This window comes from Podarcis bocagei, assembly GCF_964188305.1.
Source record: "Podarcis bocagei genome assembly, chromosome: 1".
Lineage (NCBI taxonomy): Eukaryota > Metazoa > Chordata > Lepidosauria > Squamata > Lacertidae > Podarcis > Podarcis bocagei.
Genome location: NC_138125.1, coordinates 107,773,376 through 107,788,981, shown reverse-complemented (window position 1 = coordinate 107,788,981; position 15,606 = coordinate 107,773,376). Strand labels below are relative to the sequence as shown.

Below are 15,606 nucleotides of genomic sequence, written 5' to 3'. Positions count from 1 at the left end.
GTGGCTGCTTACCTGTGTCTTGTGAGCAGCAGGGGCTGGCAGGGGCGGGGAGATGATGAACAGCATGCGAAAGGTCTCCGGAGAGGGGCTGCTTAAAATGGCAGCCACTCGAGTGCTGCTGCTGCTGGCACCAACAAAGCCCAGCCCCCTTCCTCCTGTAGGCAGGGCAGGGAGAAGCCAGGAGGAGGGAGGGAGGAGGCACTGCCACCGCCCCCATATGAGGGAGAGGGAAAGAATGTGTGCACTGGCAATCCACGTGGCAATTCCCAGACCGTCTGAGGGCTGGATCCAGAAGGCAATTGGGCCTGATCTGGCCCGCGGGCCTTAGTTTGCCTACCCATGACCTAAAGCCATGAGGTTTCATGAATATCAGCAGGAGCACATGAAGACAAGTGGAACTGCATTTGCTGGGATGGGGAGAACTGTTAGCAAGGTCAGAAAACCTGCGAGTTGGTATTCTGGGTGGCACAGATGCCTCCAACCCACCAGTTCACCTCTGAATTCACCAATGCCTTTCCTTATTCTGGCAAATGCCAGTAGGGTGCCATTCCCTCTCCATCTTCCCCTCATGCACCATCACTGATGAATAGACAACACAAGGATGGGAAATTTTAAGGGAGCTGAAGGTGTATGATAAAGCCTTAATCACCAGTCCTCTCTTCTCTCCTATCATTCCATGTACACAACATGTGCTCAAATGCAAATCTCACCTTTTGTCAGTGAACATTTGTGTAACCCCACCTTCCTTCCAACAACTTGTGTGTGTTTGTGTATATGCATGCATACTCTGGGGAAACTATTGGAACTGGGCTCAAAAACTGCTTCCAAATGAAAGTCACAATAAACTACTTGAACTGGGGGGAACGGGATTCACAGACACATTTAAAAATATACATCTAATTAATTCCTTACAGATCACAGGCTATACAGATTAAATAGCTTTTTTCAATGCACACTGAAGTTACCCATACTTTAACTAATTACATTCCTTCCAATGCTTGTCAGAAGTTCACTGAAAAATGTCAACATTAAAAAGGCAATAGCAACACAGAGATGACAGCCCCAAATACTCAAAATCATTAGCCAGGTCCACAAGCACATATCATTTTGATGAAAATATTGACATTTTTAAGTACCCTTGGGTTATTTTGCTGTGGTTTGGTTACAGACTTCTTAGCGTAGTTATGTTTTCAAAAAAATTCCCTGGAATGTTGAAGACTAAAAAATTGCTTTTTTTAAATGAAAGCTTATGGAGGCAGCCATATACTGAATGTATTAAATCCCTTAAAATTGGGAGTTGATTACTTTAGGGATTATGCAAGACTGCCAATTAAAGATAAAAGGTCTTATCCAGGTCTGGTTGAGTGCAAGACTGCTCACCAAGCACTTTCTTCTCCCCTCTCTCCAAGGAATATAATGTACTGCTTTTCCCCTTTCCCCAGTGTGGCTAGAGTAGGAGCACAGGACAGTATTCAACTAACTTTAACACAGAGTAGACCTACTGAAATTAATGGATTTAAGTTAGTCATGGCCATCAATTTCAAAAGGTGCATGCTGAGTAAAGGTTGGATGAATACAACCCTCAGTAGTTATGGGTCAAGCAACGCAAGGCATTAATCATGGAACTCCCTCCTAAAGTGCAGGGTTGTTGTTTTTGAACAAATATCAAAATCCCAGCAGTGTGTGTGTGTGTGTGTGTGTGTGTGTGTGTGTGTAATGGCATTTAACCTTCTGACCCCAGTTGTGGCCCTGACCTGGATCATCCCTAGCCTGAGTTAGCTATGCACTATAATTCTCCAGCTGGGCCAATGCATGAGTATATTTTGTCTATGGTTCAAACATTGAAGTGTTCAGCTATGAGAATGCTAACTTGGGGATGAGTGGGCAACACATCTCACCAGTGCTGCAACATCTGAACTGGCTATCGGTCCATTTTCAATGTGCTGCTACTGACCTTAAAGTGCTTCTCAGCTTGGGATCAGAGTATCTGATGGACCACCTACAAGCCAATTTATGTTGTGAAATCATCTTCAGAAATCCTCCTTCAGGTTCCTCCACCAGCAAAAACATTACAAAATCCTTTTCCCACAAATGGACTTCCTCATTGCAGAGTCAGGCAAAGGGCTATTAAGATTCTCAGGAGACACTTACACATTCAAAATCTGTATCTTTCAGATTATGTTTGCTAAAAGGAATATATCCTCTTCCTAACATTACTGTTTTTAAACTAGCAAAAAGAACATACCCTCAAATACAAGAACATAAAAGGTAAAGGGACCTCTGACCATTAGGTCCAGTCGTGACCGACTCAGGGGTTGCGGCGCTCATCTCACTTTATTGGCCGAGGGAGCCGGCGTACAGCTTCCAGGTCATGTGGCCAGCATGACTAAGCCACTTCTGGCAAACCAGAGCAGCACACGGAAACGCCATTTACCTTCCCACCGGAGCAGTACCTATTTATCTACTTGCACTTTGACGTGCTTTTGAACTGCTAGGTTGGCAGGAGAAGGGACTGAGCAACGGGAGCTCACCCCGTCACGGGGATTCGAACCGCCAACTTTCTGATCGGCAAGTCCTAGGCTCTGTGGTTTAACCCACAGTGCCACCCGCGTCCCTCTAATACAAGAACATAGGAAACAGCTAACTAAAACAGTACATTGGTATATTTAAGTTCCGTCAACACTGACCACAGCGGACGCTACTCTCCATAATTTATTTCCCAGCTCATTTTAGAAATGCCAGGGACTGAACCTAGAGTCTTCTGCATGCAAAGCAGATGTTCTGCTGTTGAACTGTACCCTTTCCCAAGAATGCTCAAAGAAAATAGCTTTAAAATGTCAAGAGCATAAGACAACCGTAACTATATTCTTGGTTCTTATGGTGTTTCATGGACTATCACATTGAAGTAAATCTTGTATTCTTCTAATCTACGTGATACATTATGCTTTTTGCATGATTCTAACCTGAATGGCATAAGTCCATAGACTGATACTTCTTGTACATACACAACAAGTGATAAAAACAAAAAACATTCTTTGTCCCTACCTCTTACCTCACTGGCAATGTTCTGTCTCCTTTTCTTCTGTCCATCTCTCTCTGGGGAACAGGATACCAACGAAAATTAAGTTTCCAGTTAAAACCTCCGTAAGTCATGTCTGACCCAGCCATATACTCAAAAGTGTCATCGCTGATCACATCAATAATTGGGCAAACAACAATCTTTCTATAAAACAAAAAGTAAATATGCAAGCAGGTAATTTTCAATGCAAGGAAATCTCTATGGCCCCAAATACACATGTGCACTATTGCCAGGCCTGCATTCACAGAGCCCTCAATAATCATCTGTTTGGTAGAATAAAGGGAATCTAGATGGTTAAATCCAGCTGCTGCCCCCCCCCCCGTGCACCCCTTTCGGAACAACTGATTGCTGCTTTGTTTGAAGAGGGATATATGGCAGCTGGAAGAGGGAGATGACCAATGTATGAAGCACCCATTTGGACATAGGATTTGTCATCCAGCTAGAAGGACACACACAGAGCCTTGCTTCTAGAGCAGGAATGGATAATGTGTGGTCCTCCAGATGTTGTGAGACAGCAGCTCCCACCATACTTTAACACTGGCTATGTTGGCTGGGTTGATGAGAGTTGGAATGCTACAGATTCCTTATGCATGTTCTAGAGGCAGAAAGCCCTCATGAACAAGGCTACAGTTTTGAAATGCATATGCTATATATACTATCCACAGCACATTAAAGCACTACCATGTTCCTTTGAGTTTAATGGGATTCCAACACACGTAACTTCCTCCACATTATGTGCTTTCCACTCCACCTTTAAAATAATCTGCTGTGCTCACATATTACTGATGAATAGTTCTGTGCAGCAAACTGTACAGCTTCCATCCCCCCCCCCGCCATCAGTTTAATAAAAAAATTGGTATTTGTTTCTCTGGCTTTTAAACTCATTAATTCAAGAATGATTTTATGCTGCTTGTGCCAGCTTTTCTGTGGATATTGCATTGATTTTAATGTTTCAACTTCGTTATTGTTTGGAGTTTGTGTGAACAGCCCAGAGGGCACTGTTAATGGGTGGTCAATAAATGTCTAAATTCCAGCTGTATTGGTCTGGACAGAAAATGAAATAATTTTTGTGTGTGCAGGTCTATCAGCTAGAAAACAACCAGAAACATACATTTCTGTCATCTTTAACCTAATGAGAAGAATACAAACCAGAGAAATAGTGTGTGTATAATACAAACTGTAAAAGTGAAAACAAGGATGACAAATTAGCCTGACAATGTAATTAACAGTAGGAAGCCACAGGAAGAACAGCGAGAAATGTTATTTGTGCTTTTGTAGGCTGGATCCAAAAATTATTGAGATTGGATGGAGCCAAGGATTATGGACTCCATGTACATCCCCTTCAACATTTCTCCGATGAAAATAGGGACGTCCCATTCCATAATGATAATTTTACTACTTACACCCCACACATCTTACTGGGTTGCCCCAGCCACTCTGGGCAGCTTCCAACATATATAAAAACATAACAAAACATTTTTTTAAACTTCCCTATACAGGACTGTCTTCAGACAGCTCAGGGGTCGGATAACTCTCTACCCTCCAACATTTCTCCAATGAAAATAGGGAGATCCTAAGGAAAAGTGGGACATTCCAGGATCCAAACAGAAACCAGGGCAGCTTCTCTAAATCAGGGATGTCCCTGGAAAATAGGGACACCTGGAGAGTCTGTATATATGACCTGAAAGCAATATTGTTTTGAAGGCGTGTAGCTGGTGAAGGTGAAGTGGAAGGGTAGCAAAAGATCTGGGTGAAAGCTGGCCTTGGGATAGAAGCTACTTCTCAGCAGTTGGAATGATCTCATTGGGTTGAGGCACCTGATTATCTGTTTCTACTGTGCTCCAAGGTCAGGGCCTGCTAACAGGGAAGTTGTTTCAACTGTGCCAGAAAGTTCTAGCTTTGAAGGCTTCTGACTAGTTCAGGGGATTCACCCCAGTTAGTATGCATTTCATTATAAAGCTAGCCTTTTCTGTTGTTATCTCTGCTTCTATTACCTTGCCTCTTTGCAATAACTCTTTGGAGAGATAATACTTTTTGTGCTATGGGCTAGATCTTTTAGGATCGATGCTCTATGATATGTAGTGAATTAGGGCGAGTTAGCATTGTTATTTTCTTCCGGTTCATAATTCCCAACTGTATTTGTCAATTGGATTTTTGAACCTCAATCTGGGTGAAGAAAAAAACAACAGTTATTGCACATCATAAAGACTATGATTCTATGTTGCGGACATTCCCTCCACTATGAGAGAGTAGTAGGAAGTCTGCCATCTGCATTTTCTGGAGTTATTTGTATAAGACACATAGTGTGTGTGTGTGTGTGTGTGTGTGTGTGTCTGTGTGTGTGAATTGTTGTAACTACCTTCAGGATTGTGACAAGTAAGGTATACATTTTCTAAATCCATAAATAAAATAATTAACAATGGGGCCAATCAGATCTGTCACATTAATCAGGAGGACATGTCTCGTTAGACCAATTTCTGAACAATGGAGCCAAATAAAAAATGTGCAGGCCTACTTTTGTTCTAGAAAAGACCAGAAAGGCCTTGGCTGAGACTTATATTTTCAGTATCAGCCCATAAGACATTTCCCATAACTAACTGAAATACTATGTAAGAAGAAGTTTATAATAAACTTACTTCTAATTAAAGCTCTCCTGGTAGATGCTATCACAGTGCAAAAGCTATACAGGATTAGTTCTGAATTCTCACCTGTCTTCCTTGATTCTTGCCAGCAGGGGCTCCAGCCAGCCTAAAGTGCATTCACAGTGTGCATCCAGGAAAGTTATGACTTGGCCTTTGGAAGCTGCTGCTCCTCTAAGCCGAGCTCGAATCAGTCCTGATCGCTGTTCCATCCTAATGATTTTTACTGGCACTTGCAAACTTTTCACATAATTCTCTAATGGGACCTTCAGAAAATCTGCCAAATGCAAATTGGGGGGGGGGGGGATACAACAAAGTGTTTGTTCAAATGAAATTTGGAGGCCAAAAGGAACACAGGATAGAAATTGTGTTGTTAAGATGCCACACACTGCTTTCTGAAAGGATGACTTCCTTGCAACACTCTAATAAACGCATTTGCAAAGGTCAAAAGATTCTGAAGGAGGAAACAAAAAGCTACTGAGAGACATATTGACAATTCACAGAATAAAGGAGGGAAATAAGGCCAGCAGAAAAACAGAAAGAGCACTATGTGAATGCTGAGGTGAATACAGCATCTATTTGTTTCATAGGTCATTGAGGATAAACATGTGGGGTAACAGCCTGAAAATGAGCACCAAATGGAACAGATGCAGGGCACACTGTCTTGCAGCTGTGCAGTGTAAATTAGCATGGGTATCCTACACATACTGGGACGCGGATGGCGCTGTGGTCTAAACCACAGAGCCTAGGGCTTGCTGATCAGAAGGTCGGTGGTTCAAAACCTTGTGATGGGGGGCGCGCCTGTTGTTTGGTCCCAGCTCCTGCCCACCTAGCAGTTCGAAAGTACGTCAAAGTGTAAGTAGATAAATAGGTACCTCTCTGGTGGGAAGGTAAACGGCATTTCCATGCACTGTTCTGGCTCGCCAGAAGCAGCTTAGTCATGCTGGGCACATGACCCAGAAGCTGTCTGCGGACAAACCCTGGCTCCCTCAACCTATAGAGCGAGATGAGCGCGCAACCCCAGAGTTGTTCGTGACTGGACATAACGGTCAGAGGTACCTTTACCTTTATCTTTATCCTACACATACAGACTCCTTCTCTGCTTCTTGTATGAGAGACAGACAAACAGAATATACTCTGGCTCACATAAGTCCATAAGGGACTCCAAAATCCTTCCAGTGCATGAGAAAGAACACTTCTGATAAAGAAGCAAAGTAAATGATGGTCATATTTTTATGCTGAGACAATAGATAGCTACTGTCTTTTGGGGGGTGGGGGGGGAATCTACAAGGAATTATGCCTCTTGCCCACACTGGAGCACTTGAAAATACTTTTTCTGGTCATAATTACTTCCCCCGCCCATCTTAGGCAGCACTTAATAGGTTTTTGAAGACTTGAAACAACTGACTTTTCAAAATAATAATGTGTCCTTAGCTATGTAAAGAGAGATATAACCTGTGTTGCTGGCTGCTGAAAGCACTTCCTTTGGAAGAGCAAGGCATTATGATAGAACAAAAGAAGAAAAAATTATAAAAGAAGTATTTGGCCAAAACAAAAGGTATTAACATATATGGTATTTATCTATTAAAACATTCCTACTCTGTCTTTCTGTCATTAAGACATCCAAGCCAAACAATAAATATTCCATATTTGATATGTAACAAAAAGCAATATGATCCTATGAGATGGAAGCATATAGAATTACCGCATTTTCAAATGCCTTCTTAATACAGTTTTTACCATGTTCCAAAAGGCCAAAAGAAAAATGTGCATGGGCAAATTTTCTGGAAGAAGGAATTCCAAAGTTCAGGAGTGATTCTTTCCTATACAGCAATATAATTTCTCTCACAAATACACTGCAGAGCATAGTAAGGCCTTAGGTGACCTGAGTGATCGAGAATAATCATTTTGGCGGCATTGGCCCTGTACACAATTTAGACCTTTGGAAACCACATAAAATGGGACCTCCTCTTCCCATCCTAGAGGGAAGTCTGTTGAGAGGTCCAGAAGAACCATACAAGGACATGCATACCTAGTATGTATCACGAAAACGGGACAGAATTCCTAGAAAAGGATTTAGATAACTGGTTTCATCCAGAAATACCTGTAGCCAGGCTTACTACTACATCATTCAGAACCCTCCCACAAAATAGTACATTTGAGAATGGTCAGTCATAATAATGATGATGATGATGATGATGATGATGATAATTTATTATTTATACCCCGCCCATCTGGCTGGGTTTCCCCAGCCACTCATAAGGAGTGCCTAGCTTGTAGCTGGTCAGCTATGGATCAACTGGTCCAAAGTTCACCTCAGCAGGATATAACAGGAGTTTCTGTAATACTTGTCCTACTACAGATTCTTTTAAAACTGTTAATCCCCTTTTCTGAGTGGCATTAACAATCTGTTACCTGCTGAGCAAGTCCCACCGGGTAAATTTACTAAGCTTGGGTGTGCATGTGGCAGGCCTCACTTCTGCAAGTATTCTGTCCACATTCTCTGCATGCACACACTGAAAAGTATCCATATAAACTTGACAAGCAATTGTCAGTTGTAAACTGAAGCTCTAGACAGAGCAGGTATGGTTCATTTTGTCTGTAAAAGTATGTGTTCACCATGGGCTACAGTGGGTCTCTCTGGCTCACTCCAGGGGTCAGCATTCAGCAAACCCCAACCTGCTCTGAACAGTGACACTCCACAACATTGCCCAGATGCAATGGTGATACTTTCCCTCACTACCACTGAGCAGGCAAAAGGGAATCTCGCCTGCATCTGATAGACTTGAGTACACATTTTTCACCACTCTAGCCATTGTCCCCATAAAACCTAGGATTAACAGCAATGCAAAATTTTCAGAGTAAACAGATTTCATTTTCTTTTTAAAAGTATTTTACATTCTTATCGCCTTGCCACAACATTACTCTGGAATTATTTATTCCTTATCATAATTTGTTTTCTGTTCACTCATACCTCTTTCACTGGCATCGTCTACCAAGATAATCTCAGAAAGTAGATAGTGTGGAGACCGATTTATAACACTGTAAATAGTACGAAGCAGAGTGCTCCAGGCTTCATTATGAAACACTATGACCACACTTGTGTTTGGTAGTTCATCAGGGTAGACTTTTGTCTTGCATCTGTCAAAGACAAAAAGGAAGTTGATTTATTCAGAAATTCATTCCATGGCACTAAATAATGGCATACAAGTTAATCAGGTTCCAGAAGCCAGGCCCCAAGGTTGCTGCACTGAAAGCAGAATGAAAGCAGAATATTAATCTCCCTAAACCTGCAAGAAAGATTCCTGCTGGTAACAAATGAATCTATGGTGTGGGTAACAGGGATATTAGTATTAAGACTCATGAAATCCACCTTCTAAAGACATTTTATTGCTCTCAAAACACTGAAAATAACAAGAATCAATGTTTTAAAAACAGCAAATAATAAACTCAGCACCAAGCATTTGCACACAGAGAGAAAACAAAACATCAAAAAGTATTTCTCATTTAGCCTTACATGCCTACACTCTCAGACATACATCTATGTTCACATGCACAAATAAAACAGCATTTCAGCATTGTTCTCCTTCCCACATCTTATTGATGGCTGGATTATTAAACCTCCTCAAAATGTAAACAATATCTCCTTGATCTATGCTTAGTATCCTTGCTACTGAAAAATCATGAGCAGCTAATCTGGTGAGGCAGAGACATAGCAGTAGAGACTCTGTTGGTGGGGAAAAGCCAACATTACCACCTCACTTTGTCTAGCTACAAGTCTCAAAAATGTTCTTTTGATACTATGCAGCACTTGCACCTAAAAATCTGATGCTACTGTCTAAGCAGTGGGGGAGAGCAGGTGGGGGCATGGCTGGCGCACGTCCTGGAGGTGTGGTGCGCTGCCCGCAGGGGCATGGTGCGAGTTCTGGGGGCGTGGCGTGCAGCTGCGATGGTACCCCACCAGGGTCGTGGTGCCTGGGGCGATGCACTCCCCCCGCCCCCCTCTTCCTCCGCCAGTGTGTTTAAGCATTTCCCCCCGGGATGATTTACATATAGGCACATAAAAATACCTTTACATTTTATACTGCACACTTAAAACAGCAGTGCTATTTATTCTTCCTGTTCAAAACTATGCCACATTAAAAGAAACACGACTACAATTACAGGAGCTGTAAACAAACAAATAAAAGAAAACCCTGTTTTCATCTTCCTCAGGACATTACAATAATTCTGATTGCTGGCAATATTCTAGTGAGTGAAATGTTTTCCTTTGGAAATCATGCATTTGTCAAATGTAGATTTATGAATACGCATGAAGTAAGTACAGCTGTTTAAATGTGATGAAAACACACTTTCCAAGATCAATAACATGAAAACAGAGTGCACTACATACCTATTTACTATTGTTCCCTTTAGCTATGTACAAATTATGTGACCATAAACTGTTCCACTGTGGCTTTATCCCTTTCAGGATTGTATTGATTTCAGCAATGCAAGGGTAGATAATACATCACATGAATAGAAGCAGAGCAGTCAGACAAGATGAGAAACTGCAGTGACTACGGGCGATTTAAGAGGCAACAGTTATCATTTAGGACCAAATCCAAACACAGTGGCTTAGGTGACTTTACGGATTGTAACGGGATAATTTAGCAGTTACTATTTATTGCTCTACATTAAGAAAGTTAACAGCAGCAATCAAAAAGTATGGCGTAAAATAAAAAAGCTTGATGCATTCGTTATTTGGGTGCATTTTGTATTTTACAACTACCAAAGCTACTATTCAGTCATCAAAGGACTTGATGAATCTTCTGAAACAATGGCCAGTTCCCACTATTTCACAACTGTTAGAATTTATACAACTACAGTAAATGGAAAATCCTTCTTGCTTTCTGTGAAAAAGAAGAAGGGGAGTGACCAAGTTTTACAGTGAAAAATTTGCCTTACAAGACTGACGCAATAATTATTATTAACATGTTTGTTGATTAGACCAGACACTTGTGGAAAGCACAAGCCAGTGTTATCCAAAAGTGGTCTTTGCATTGTTGTATTCCACCCCAATCTCCAGGTGGTGATTCCAGGGGTTCCAGGCTCGTGCTTGCTTTTGGAAATGAGGCACAGTGGAGACTGTGGTGTCTTTATGATATATGGTCTATTTACACACACACACACACACACACAGAGAGAGAGAGAGAGAGAGAGAGAGAGAGAGAGAGAGAGAGCCTGCAATGGAGGGGTTCAAAGAATTAACACTCCAAAAGGCCCTTGTTTCTCCCATAGCTGCAGCCTTTGGTTCCAGCAGAAATCAGGCATGGTTCTCTCATTTCCCAGCCTGCCACTCTTCAGCTTCTAGTTCACATAATTCCACTCTTCTCTTTGTTTTTCGACCAACCAGTTGAGGAAGGGGGCCCTAACCATTATCTGTGTAGCAAATAGTCATTTTATTTGTTCCCTTAATGGCCCATTACCTGGGCTATCACCTCACCAGGAAGCTAGCCTGGCTACTCCAGGAATTTGAATCATTGCTTAAATTTAAACACCTGTGGTAGCATACAGCCTACTCCTCCCCCAACCCCCAACCCCGTAACAATACTAAGTAGGCCTCAAAGTTGTGGGGTAGGGTAATCCTACCCAAACTCATCATGGAAATATAAGAACTTAAATATCAGAGTTGTGGGGAGGGGGGCACAAGGTTCAAGGGTTTCCTAAGGAGATCTTCAACTCTAGAACTTTATACTCATTTTGTTTAATCATCTACAGTGGTTGCCTATTTGTTTCCAGGCTCAATTCAAAGTGTTGGCTTTAAAGTCCTAAATGGCTTGGGATCTTGGTGTATCTTATAGACCAATGTTCTGCCCCGCATTTCCATTCAGTATCCAAGGTCCTACTCCTGATTCCCCAGCTGTCACAGGTGGGTGCTCATGTGTCCTGCTTTGCAGAGGACAGTTGTATATTTGAAGAGCTGTCTGATCCCAGATAAAGAACAAAAAGTAATGAGAGCAGGGACCTTAAAGTTGCCAGGAAACAAACAGCACCTCAGAAACAGACTGGACAGGCATACAGATCACCTGATCTTCCCAGGTATAATTAGGAATGTCTTCTGCCAACATCCTGGAGAGCTACTGCCATTCAGTGCAGCCAACAATCTGCTAGATGGAGCAATAGTCTTGACTTAGTGTAAGGCAGCCTCCTTTTCTTCTAAGTACAGGAGTGCATGCAAAGTGCTCCCATACATGGGAGCTTTCATTTTCTGCTTTGGGCAGCAGAGCAATCTTGCATCCCTTGGAATGCCACTGTAGAGCACCTAAGCTGATGTGATGGGTGGTTTGTATGCAATGCTTTAGATCCTAACCATATGCATTTCATTCATATCGAAGCAGCTGTGGAAACTGCAAGAATGCAAAGCTGAATGCAAAGCATTTTGAAATGCAGATCAGAATTTAAATTCTCAGAGATGCCAGTTTGGTAAATAACATGTTTTCTCCTTTTATATTTGTGTGCAACATTCAAGGTTTTGGACACAGCTGTATGTTCCTTAGAGCAGCGTTACAGAATGAGCCATCTATTTCAAGCAGTAACTCGATACTGGAGTTAATGTTTATTACAGTATATAATAGAAGGTTGATGCACTGTTTCAGATATGAAATTTTCAAATGTACAGTAATAAAAAATCCCTCTGTATATTACTCAAAAGCAGTAATTTGCGCCAACAAATAATTTATAATTTTCTCCCTACTTAGCCAGAAGTAACACTTTAAAAACAACTCTGTTGACACTGCCTTGCTGAATTTTGCTGAACCAAAATACACTATATCCAATCTTATATCTATCTATCTATCTATCTATCTATCTATCTATCTATCTATCTATCTGGTGATAGATGGGGAAATGTGTCTTGAAAGTGTCTTGAAAATGTCTCTATCGTGTTATATTATACAATATAAATAGGTCTGCAGTTTGCAAGAACAAAGAGACTTCACTCACACCTTCAGCTGTCACTGTTCATAACAATGACATACTCAGAATGTGGGCTTGAATATCAAGCTTTCCTTAGGGATTTAGAACTCTAAATAGAGCATTAATTTTTCAAAAGTTGCCTCTGTGCAAGAATTTCATTTAGTTAAAAGCTCAAAAAGCTTTTGTGCCAGAGTAGGAACAAAGTAGCAGATGAAGGAGTATTTCAAAAAATTTTTTAAAAAAACACACACACACGAAGTGCAGGTTTTTAAGAGGCTAATCTTTCTCTCCATCTCCAAAGCAACTCAAGTGGATAATGTGCAGTTTTTCAACATTTTCCCAATCATACTGCTCCATAAAATAAGAATTGGCCCTTAATCCCAATAACAATGAAGCCAGTAGAGACCTTTTTCTACTCTAAAAGAGTAGAACACATCCATGTGTAAGGGGGGGGGGAGAGAAAGGGAAAGGGAAATCAACAATGAGGCACGTAGTTAAGAGGGAGGGAGTTTATCTTGCTCCCCAACCCTAGTAGTGTTTCAGGCTAGTAAACTGTTAGGAAAACACAGGTGCTTTAAAATTCTGTAACTCCATGTTTCAAGATATTAAAAAATGTAAAGCTGAGGGACAGATTTCCTCCTCAAGTCTTACTATCCACAGCCTGTATACTGTGTGGCACACCTGAATGGGAGTCTTGGTTTGTATAGAAGATAATGAAAAGAAGCTGCAATCCCAGATAAGGTTGAGGAAAGCAATGCCACCACCCAACTGGAGAGACTGGTGACACTCAGAATCTGAAGGAGGGTACGTGTGGAAATTGCGCATCCTGCATCCCTATTTACTTTGTCCAATGGAACAGAATGGATAACACTGAGAACCAATCTCACAATGATATCGTCTCCTCCTTTCCATAGCCCTGCCTTACATTCTACAGTGGTACCTCGGGTTAAGTACTTAATTCGTTCTGGAGGTCCGTACTTAACCTGAAACTGTTCTTAACCTGAAGCACCACTTTAGCTAATGGGGCTTCCTGCTGCTGCCGCACCGGCGGAGCACGATTTCTGTTCTCAACCTGAAGCAAAGTTCTTAACCTGAAGCACTATTTCTGGGTTAGCGGAGTATGTAACCTGAAGCGTATGTAACCTGAGGTACCACTGTATTTCTAGAGCACAGTATAATATTGGAAACAGTGTGTCTATGTCAAGTTTCCCCATCTCCTAAGGGCCACTGACCGCCACCATGTTCTGAGGTTTTCTCTCCTCCTACTGTAAGACAATATCCTTTGCTGCAGTTTTAGTGATAATTATAATTAAATTAATTATTATAATAATAAAGAAAAACTGTTGATAAGAAAATGCTACCTAATGAGATTCCACATGGTTCTTTCTTTCTTTGCTACAGACTTGGTCCTTCATGAATGCTTTTTAGTATTCCAGTCATGTTCAGAAGCTAGTTTAAGAGCAATTAGCTAAGGGGCATTCTAAATAAAGCTAGAATATGGCAACACACTTTTTGTATCATAAATGTTTACCCACCCCTCCCCATCAGAATTTACTAATAGGTTTAAGGCAGACTTCAGTGTTGCACTTCACAAAGCAGGTAACAGATGTGTTGGTCTCAGAGCTTCCTTCCTAAATTGGATTTCTGTCAGGAGTGCAAAAGCAACAATCAAAGAAAAACTCTGTGACAAGTGAGATTTTCAGCCTATGAAGGGAGGAAATTGTTGCTTCCATACTCGGCTGCATGTTTCCATTCAAAGTTATTGCCTATTGTCTTTACTTCGCAAAATTAGATAGACTGCAAACATTGTATCAATGAGTGTTATTTCTCTTAACTCTGAAAGAAATACACCAGGGATGGAAGGAAATGTTATCTTCTAGGAATAGCATGCCTGACTTGTGGGCACAGGACAAAGCCATTCATCTAATACCTGGCATTCTTCAGGCTGAATGATTGCACATTTGCCTCAGAAATACTCAACCAAAACATCAATTATGTTTTCATGAATACTGTCAGATATGTATCTTGAAGACAGATATGCTCAAGGAAAAAGTCATACTGAAATTCCTTTACACCTTTGGGCATGGGAAAAAGAACTGCACAATTGTCAGACATCAGAGATGCAAGCTACTATAAATTAACTAACCAAGATTGTTTCAAAGCAACTCTTCCTGCTTTCGTCCCAAGTCCAGAAGGCTTTGCAGTGAGCTTCATGCATACTGGCAATGCTTGTGACCATACCATATGTCATGTTTGCTTTGCTGTTGCAGGTCCAAATTACCTGCCAGTTGGGGGATCATTAGCTAACGAAAACATCTTGTGTTGGCATAATTGATAATGCTTATAAGCAAAGTAGTTAACAGTTCAGATTTGTGCTGCCTTATGTTCCACGCAAAAAAAATGAAAAGGGAGATGGTCCAACGGGAAAAGAGATGGCATTTTAAAATTCCAGGCATAATAAGACTGGACATCCTGATGACAAGCCATATGCAGACCTGGGACTTTGAACATTCTTTGTGTCCTTGAGTTTGGGCCAAATATAAGTTCCACAGTTCCTAAAAGTGGGGTGTGTTTCTTTTTTTCATAATCTAGTGTTTTAAGAAAATCTGAAGAACTTTTCTGGGAGATTTTTATTTCTCCCAACTTTGTGTCGGGCCCTGTAAAGAAGGAAACAGGAACTGGATCATCCAGAGCAGATGTTGTCAATGGGATGCCCTTCAGATACTACTGGAACTACATCTCCCATCATCCCTGACCACTGCCTTGGCAGCTGATCTAGAGGATTGGTGCAAAGTAAGTTATATTATACACACACACGTCAGTGCTTTTGCAATTGCCAAGTAGACCCAAGGCAGAGTCACCATCAGTGATGCCTCAGGACTGCAATACCTTAAAGACCACTTCTCTCCACATGAACCTACCCAGATCCTG

The 15,606-nt window shown here is 41.4% G+C and overlaps 1 protein-coding gene across 2 annotated transcripts in view; it reads right to left on the bottom strand.

Annotated features, from left to right (window-relative positions):
- GALNT13 (polypeptide N-acetylgalactosaminyltransferase 13) overlaps positions 1-15,606 on the bottom strand; it is a 167,895-nt gene that overhangs the window by 78,955 nt on the left and 73,334 nt on the right. For both annotated transcript variants that reach the window (XM_081187554.1, XM_081187555.1), the window contains exons 4-6: positions 8,693-8,859; positions 5,788-5,995; positions 3,053-3,223 (exon numbers count right to left, since the gene is read on the bottom strand). In XM_081187554.1, the coding sequence (XP_081043680.1) occupies positions 3,053-3,223; positions 5,788-5,995; positions 8,693-8,859 (546 nt within the window). The remainder of the gene's footprint in view (positions 1-3,052; positions 3,224-5,787; positions 5,996-8,692; positions 8,860-15,606) is intronic.